General features: G+C 46.5%; 1 protein-coding gene across 1 annotated transcript; it reads left to right on the top strand.

The window, feature by feature from the left end:
• The first annotated feature begins 929 nt into the window (after positions 1–929).
• On the top strand, positions 930–8498 carry LOC126520753 (scoloptoxin SSD14-like). The gene is made up of 5 exons (XM_055078439.2): positions 930–1367; positions 2467–2654; positions 4819–5047; positions 6847–6972; positions 8170–8498. The coding sequence occupies exons 1-5, from the start codon at positions 1242–1244 to the stop codon at positions 8326–8328; spliced, it is 828 nt and encodes a 275-aa protein (XP_054934414.2). The 5' UTR covers positions 930–1241; the 3' UTR covers positions 8329–8498.
• The last annotated feature ends 202 nt before the right edge of the window (positions 8499–8700 follow it).

An 8700-nucleotide genomic window follows, 5' to 3' on the forward strand; every position in this document is an offset into this window, starting at 1 on the left:
GCGTTTCGTTGTGTTGTAGAGGGGTTTCTGAAACGATCGATCCAATCTTTTGTGGCAACGTACTGTACATGCTGCGTGGCGATCTTTTTTTTTTTTTTTTTGGCGCTTAAAGAAAGCCCACGTAATATGAAATAAAACCATGTGACTGCGCTCGTGCGCTATCGTTTTGCAGCGCTCTACAGGGCCTATCGCTTATCAAGGACGACGGCGCTTCCTTTCCGTGTGCCACCGCCGAAGATGCTGACGCATTGCGAAGCCGATGCATATAGAGCTGTGCCCGCTCACTTCGCCACGGTCCGCACGCATTGCTCTTTCGCACGAACCGCGATATATATATATATATATATATATATATATATATATATATATATATATATATATATATATATATATATATATATATATATATAGATGTGCTTGCCACTGATTGCCTATGAATGCTCACGCATTCCAAGGCAGGCAAGAATTATGTCGGCACCTGGTGTTAAAGAAAATCCACACCGGAATTCCGCCGCTGGGTGGAGCCTTGCTGTAAAAAAAATTACGTGGTTTACGTGCCAAAACCACTTTCTGATTATGAGGCACGCCGCCGTGGCCGGGATTCGATCCCGCGACCTCGTGCTCAGCGCTCTGCCCTTACTGTAAACGACTACCGGCAGTTGAGCCAGAGAAGCCGCTTATAGCTGGCTTCCTTATTACGCAAAATAACGAGCCAGTGCCCATCCCATGTGTTCCTTCACTGCGTCCTAATTTCATTGTATTTATTATGTATGTTAAGCAACGCAAAACGGTGTTGTTGCACACCAGGCTACGAGCTTCGTCATAGATTACTAAATATATGTATTCATAAGAGTTGTTACATTTAAATTAAGGTGCTGTTTTATTCATTTCCGCTTAGAGTCATCGCAAACGCAAGTAGGAGTGTCGGAGTTGCGGCTGTACCAAAACCTGGCGGTGCTCTATTTCTCTTTCTCCTTAAGCTACGCCATCTTCTTGGATCCAGAGTCTTCCAGCGTTTTGCAGATGTCCGGCGGGGACCTACACAGGTAACCATGAGCTCCCACCCTTTCTCAACCTGCTTGCTGTGAAAGCTCCTCTAATGTCCCTGTATAGACAGCACGAAGGGTGCTTCAAAATGCGGGCAGAAAATGGTGATCTTATAATGCCAGGCCAGTTCAACGCCAGCAGTAACTACGTTTCAATGCCAAGTCATCGCTTTAACTTAGCATCCACTCCATAGCATGACGACTCGCGCGCGTATTCCCGTGTCTCTACAAGCACATGTCCTTTCTTGTAGGCTCGTCGAGACGCTGAAGTTTGCGTACGCCAGAAGAGCAGATTTCGGGGACGAAGAAAAGTCACGAAACGTAAGCGCGCGCAAGCTCAGCTTCATTTGCCTCAATCCAGTCTAAGGTATTCACCATTTCAGCGCTTTCTGCTAAGCAACAGATACTTTTGCGATTGTTTCTGAATTTTATTCTGGATTTCAACAACACGGTGCAAGATGCCATTTTAAGGCCTACGGTGTTCGGTCGTCAGACCTTCCGTCAGACCATTAAACAGCGTAGATTTTATAAGTGTATCTTGCACCGTGCATTTCTTTTTTTTTTTTGTCGTTGAACAGCTTGACGAACGTTCGCTGGGACAGAAGGTGTACGTAAACTCGAAGCGCGTTAATTAACGCTGTCGCTGTTCTCCCGGCTGCGATGGGGAATGCGCGGCTCGTGCGGTCTCAAGCCCCTGCATACACGTTTGGCGCGTGGATGGAATGCTTTAGCGCTGCCCAGCCCACCGTGGTCTAGCCACAGCTCTGACCATCTGGGGTTCCTTAAAAATGCACGAGAGTTTCTGCATTCCGCTCTCGTCTGAATGGGCCGCTGCGGCTGGCAATTGAATCCGCGATCTCGTGCTTAGCAGCACAACGCCATAGCCACTTAGCCATCACGGTAAGTATTTTGACAACCACGAAAGAAAGCTGAACACTTACCGAGTGCGCTCGTTTTGCTAAAATTTCACAGCGAAATTGCGTTTCTTTGTCCGCATTCGTTCATGAGATAAGCATACTTTGCATCGCTGTCAGTCGAGTTCTCACGGGGTTCTTGCGGGTGTCAGGCAGAGATAGCAGTCGGGCAACTTCTGCCGTAATCAAGGGACTTTTGAATGATGCGCAAGAAGGCAAAAGCAAAAAAGAAAAGTTCCCGCGCACTGATTCAAAATATGAACGAAAACAAAGGATTAGTAAGCAGAAAGTCGTTTAGCGTTTTGTGTCACCGTATTTTTCCGGCGTCGGAGAGCCGCGACAGCCGCCGCCAGTAATTGAACCGACAACCGCGATCCCAGAGCTCGACGCATTATACCTTATTGCGCTGCAACCTAGGTTGTGAGCCAGAGCATGGGAGAAGCAGAGGTACGTCCTTCTCATTTATTGCCGGGAATAATTTCGTTTATTTTTTAAAAATCTTGCAGAACGAGAACGTGATCTTCAAAGAAATAATTGACAAAATTAATAAGACGCTGGACAGCCATCGCCCACTGGAGGACGCCGAAGCCTACGGCCTGAGGCACGTTTTCGCCCAAGACTACGGCGGCGCCCACCTGTGCATTATCGCTCCCAACGGCGATGCCTTCTCGATCACCTCCAGCCTCAATAGCGAGTGCGTGCACCATTTCATGTGCTTGAGATTATCGGTTGCATCATAACGTGGTAAACGACACAGACAACTGGACAGGTGATACGAACAGCACAAATGCGCTGGCTATTCTGCTGCACAGTGTAAAGGGCCGCTGACCCGAAATACCAGTGCTTTACTTGCGGAAAGCTTTCCATGGCGCAGGAGAGAAAGCTACAGGGGCGGAGCTTTTGCGCGCATGCAATACTGCTGCCAAATGATAAAAAAAAGTAAACTTTAGGCGCGTTTCTGCCTTAATTTGCTGTTGTATATAACACATGTTGATGTGTTCTCTTCTTTAGTTTAAGATTACGCGGATGATGATGTGGAACTTCTTTCAAGAGCGCTCTTTTTTCGGAGATTTGCCTCCGTAGCTTTTCCTTCGTTGCCCCAGCAGAAAGTTATCCACGAGTTGGAAGATGCTCGGCTAGCCGGCTAGAAAACGCAAGAAAAGCCAACATAATTGGAAGGCGAGGTCAGAGTACCTGACCTCGTCCTCTCTCTCCGGTAACTTGCCCCGTTGTGCACGCTGCTCACCGTGTTATTACCCCAGCTGGTATCGTCGTGCATCTCTTGTAACTTTGTCAGCTAGCTTTATATTTAACACGCATCCTAAAGTAATACCCGCTGCATGGATTTCATTCATATGACCTGGCTGACAGTGCAGATGCCTTAACTATAATTAATTCCATGCACGGAGTTCATTTGTGGTTAGTGCATTCAAATTTCCTTTCTTTCTTTTTTTTTCGAGCGTTGTCTGGGTGGTTATTGTCACGCTGACTGCACGTACCATGAAACAGCGCGACTGCCTTGGACACTACAATAGCATGAGTGGTGTCGTGATCGTCTTCCTCTCTACAGCGCCCTATTCGCTATAAAGTTTACCTCGTAACATCCCGTTTTCTGTCGGTCTCTGCCATTTTATTCATTTGGTCAGATGCTTGTCCTACGCGTTTAGTCGCCATGACCCACTCTCGTAACTGTAATACCGCGTTTTCGGTGAGACAGTTTGTTGAACTAATGGCGGCGGCGTGGTCATTCTTTGCAAACAGCTCACATACGAGTACAGTTTGCTTGTCTTATGACATGCAAAACGTAGACGTGGCTTTTGTGGTGAAACCGTGCTCAAGAAACAAGCCACATCCTATGAAACGAGCACTTCGACGCCTTCATTTGTACCACGACTGGTGCCGCCACTATTTCGGCAAATGTGAAATGCAGAAAACTCCCTCGCGAGTTGTAGAATGGTTTATAACAGTTGGAAACACATTTTCAGTGTGTTTTCGGCGCGTCGTCGCCCGGCTGGCGCGGGCATGTCGTATTTCACATAGTGACCCAATTCATCATCATCATCATCATCATCATCATCCAATCTTTATGTGCACTGCAGAAAGGAGCTTGGCATCTCCCAGCGATTTCCAACCATGCCGGTCTTGCGTCAGCAGGCACCATCCTGCTTGCAAATTTCTAAGGCTCATTCCCAATCTGTTATATTCTAAATGCGCACCTCGCGGTATCGGTTATTAGGGACAATTAAGAGGAAAATTAAGCAGCAATAGTAAATTCTAATACTAGAATACCGTAATCGTCAGTTTACCTTGCTGCAAGCGGAACCTTGGTAAGCCAGAAAGGACTCATGAACGAAACACTGGATTGAAGCTACCACGCTCGCTTCTCGGGTCGTCATGTCATTTTCACAGAGTCTACTCTGTACTAGTTGATAGTTTATCAGTAAACGAGGATAATAACTGCGTTCTGTAGAAAGTGGAGACTCCACCTAATGATCTTCAAGTGACTTTTCTGAATAACAACGGTCGGAATATGTAGCATTTTTGTTTAAAATTCTGGATGCTATGGTAACAAACCGGCGCGGCGTTTCGGGCGCGATGCACAGAGAAGGAAACTTCACTCTAAATGTTCTTTCCACCATATATGTGCAAATTCGCGGTGCTTTTTAGCGTCTATTTAACCGGTATAATCACATGCAACTTGTTTAAGCCGGAATTACGTATATATATAGCGCTGTCATAGCGTATATAGGTGCACGAAGTTAGGACGCACCAGCCGGAGTCGGTCGAGGCGTCACGCCATAGGCGTGCCTTATTTTTTTTAGCTTTGCCGTTTTATAATCATCTTCTCTCATTCGCAGGTTCGGCAGCATGTTCACCACGTCATCTGGCCTACTGCTGAACAATTACATGGACGCGTTTGTCAAGCACGCCAGCGACGACGCTCCGACGGCCAATCTTCTCGGCCCGTCCAAGGCGCCCATGACATCGCTGGCGCCTGTCATTGTCACCAGAGTGTCGTCACTATCCCCGCTGCATTCGCTATTTGGGGGCACGGGCGGCATGGCGGGACTGTCTGCCGTCGCCCAGGTGAGGCTGCGCAATCCTCCGTTTCCTTGTATCGATTTTTGACGGCGCAAAAGTGGCAGCAAACCCGCCGTGGTTGCTCACTGGCTATGGTGTTGGGCTGCTGAGCACGAGGTCACGGGATCGAATCCCGGCCACGGCGGCCGCATTTCGATGGGGGCGAAATGCGAAAACACCGGTGTACTTATATTTAGGTGCACGTTAAAGAACCCCAGGTGGTCGAAATTTCCGGAGTCCTCCACTACGGCGTGCCTCATAATCAGAAAGTGGTTTTGGCACGTAAAACCCCATAATTTAAGTGGCAGCAAACAGAGTGACACCAGGGCAAACGATTAACGACCGGAGTGGTCTTTATTACGCGTACAATTTGCCCACTTTAGTTGCAGCGTACGCATTTGTGTGCGTGGCCCGTTTTTGCCCCTTCTGTCCGGTGGCATGGCAAGGAAGTGCAAACGTTGAGCGGCAGGTGAAATTAACCGCCTGCATGCACAATGTGGCTCCGTTTAACTCCAGTGTGCCGAGTATTGCAGCAGACGACCACTTGACTGAAGGCACTACCGCGTTTGACGGAACCGTTGACGAGCCGTGTTCCGTCGGCAATGATGAAGGAATAGTTTTTTCCCCTTTATCTTGACTCATACAACCAATAATTGTGCATGTGCTTTCAGTTGTTATTTCAAGTCTTTTTTTTTTTTTTAATGCGAGGGTAAATGCCTCAGGGCATACAGGGGTCTTATTTCTTTGTGAAAAAAAAAGTGTGTTCTCTTTTGATTAATTACATTAAATCGAGTTTTAATTAGTCTGTAATTACGAAGGTTTACTAGAGAATGTATGCCTGGTAATTCTAGCATCTTGATTTTTTTCCCGGTAAAGTCTGCAGTGTCTTGGAATAAAATTAGGTAATTTGTGGCTGAATTGGTTATGGTGAGATTGATAGACAAATCTATCTCACCTGTAAATAATTAACCAGGACCGAATAAAGAAAAAATAATTACGTAAGCAGCGCATGAACGCCTGATGTCATGCTCAAAACGAACCGAAGCAGGCAGAAATGCAGCTAGGAAGTCATCACAATAATAAAGAAATACAATAAATAAGATAAGCGGGGAAAATTAGCAAACTCAAACGCCGAGAAGTTACAATCAATTCAACACTAAAAAGATACGTCAGTTCGCTGTACGCTTGCTTACTGTTGAAATGAATTTGTACAGCAGCGTCAAGGCTTTACATGATTTTAACACCCTTCCGCGGAATGGTTTCGAACTGCCGCAAGCACAAATAAATTTCCGTTGTCGACGCTTGCGATGACCGCAAGGGCTGTAGCCTCAATCAGGAATAGACATAATTTCAACATTACTTCGCAGAATCCTTTCTAAATGTCACTGGAGAATATTTCCGTATGCTGCTTTGATAATGAATTAAATTTCATTTGAATCGCTTGATTACTTTCTTCAAAAGAGTGTAAAATTCTCGTTTATTTTGTACAAACTGTCAGCTTGTCAGTTTCACTCCCTCGAGTGACAAATAAAAAAAAAAAAAAACTTGTCATGCAGCTGATTATTGCAGAACGCATCCCGTATTCCAGTAACAGCTGTGAGGTTTCAACATTCCCCATCCCTGCAAGCGCAACAAACATGCTTTTCAAAACGCTTGCGAGAACCGCAAATGCATGGCAGCCTCCGCAAGGACGCCAGCACAGATTACCGCGGGCCTTTATTGAACCGTCGAGAGCCGCGATGCCCGCATTTATAAACAAACGTAGCTTGCGCTGCGCTCATAAATACCTCCACTTTCTCCCGCAGCTCCTCACATGCGCCGCAAAGTGCGCTTATCACGACTGTGCTCTCAACGAAGCCAGGGTGCATCCAGAGCTGGCCTCTGGGCAGTTCACTACGAACGTCGCCGGCAAGGACAATGATTTCAACACGGTAAATTTACATCTTCTACGGCGATTTAAGAATCGCAGAAGTATGCACACTTCGAACTGTCCGATCACTGTTTATCGTTATACAGCTTTGAAGGCATACTAGCTACTGTTTCGCTGAACCTCTGTCGCGGTGTGCCCGCTTAGGACTCATTCGCACCAGCTTCTGATATAAGTAGCGCGACGGACGGTGACTGGCTACCAAGGAGCGACTCGCGGTGACCAATGTTCATACCGGCAAGAGCGACGTAAGGCCTCAGAGATCTAGCCTGCACGTTCAACAGCGCACGCTGCCCGATCTCAAAGGCCGCGCACAACGCGACCGTCGCCACACCGAAATGTCTCGCGATAAATGCGGCTCCCATCTGGCCACGCTGCCATCCTCCCGTAAAATATAAGCGCCAGTGTACACAGACGACCTGCTCCAGCGCCGCTGATTGGCTCAGGAGGTTTGCGACTGTCGACAGTCGCTTTTCGATCAAAGCGACCACTTGCGCCCAAGTTGGTTGCTCGACCTCTGCGAGTCGCTAGTGTAAACGTTGCAGCCTTGAGGCTGTTACATGAAAAACGAAACGGCATAAACTGATTGAATAACTGCAGCTAGGCTCTTCGTACGACTCCACGTAATTATAGCATAGGCTATAGTTAAAGCTGAGATAAAGCTGGGATAAATTTGTTCGTGAGTAGCTATAGGGTATAAACTAGTTTGAATACGTCCGGATTCTTTGTAGACGTCTATCGTAATATGTGCTGAAGTTTAAGACAAAACCTCAGCTCACCAATGCATAATGGGCCCAAAGGTATCACTGACTGTGCTTTATGAGGAGTTAAAGAACAGCTAGTACTCATATATATGTTCTCGTTTCAAAAATACCGATTAAAACGACCTTCTTTTATTCTAAAAACAAAGCATTTTTTATTCCGATAGGGATAGAAAAGCGAATGATTGAGGAACGGTATGCAGTATAGAAGTTTTTCTGTTCGCCGATAGTTCAAAGATGGTTTGAAATGTAAACAGGACGCATTTTGCTTTTGCAGACGTGTCGCTATACAATTAGTGCGGTCTTGTAAAATAAGGCTTAGTAAAGAAAAAGAAAACTGACAAATTCAAGGCTCTTGCCGTCACTAAGAAGCATATATTCTCTTGGTTGTGCAATGCGCCATAATCGGTGCCCTTTCTTATTTGCTTTTATCTACGCAGAAGGGAAAGCTTGAATCCTTCGGCCAGAAAGTGTCGGAGAAGTTCATTCCCACCACGGCCATGGGAATCATACCGACGCGTGGAGGAACCTACTTGGCCATTAACGACACCAAGCACATTGACGGCGGGAACACTGGTGGTTCGGATGGCCACCTTTAGGGCTAACAAACAAAGCGAAAGAAAAAAGAAGACCTGGTTTTGAACTCAAGACACCCCCGCTTACTTGTGGACAGGAACTGTGCTATCTTTGTCGGTTCTTTCCATTTATTGTTTGTACTTTACGCGCACTAAGCTGCATCCTCAATTCAAGAATATTATGGGACGCAGCACCACCCTCTATGCTGGCTAAGTCACTGGTGGCAAGCGATCTGTTTGTAAGAGATACTTCGCGTATAGACAACGCGTCAGCTTTGAGCGACACTTTATGACAGATTCGAAAGGGCGTATGCATAGGGTGTCCCAGCTGACGTTATCCAAGCTGTTAAAAGGTTTAAAATACACGGTGCAAGATACGATTATAAGACCTAGGGT

The sequence above is a fragment of the Dermacentor andersoni genome, chromosome 3 (assembly GCF_023375885.2).
Source record: "Dermacentor andersoni chromosome 3, qqDerAnde1_hic_scaffold, whole genome shotgun sequence".
NCBI lineage: Eukaryota > Metazoa > Arthropoda > Arachnida > Ixodida > Ixodidae > Dermacentor > Dermacentor andersoni.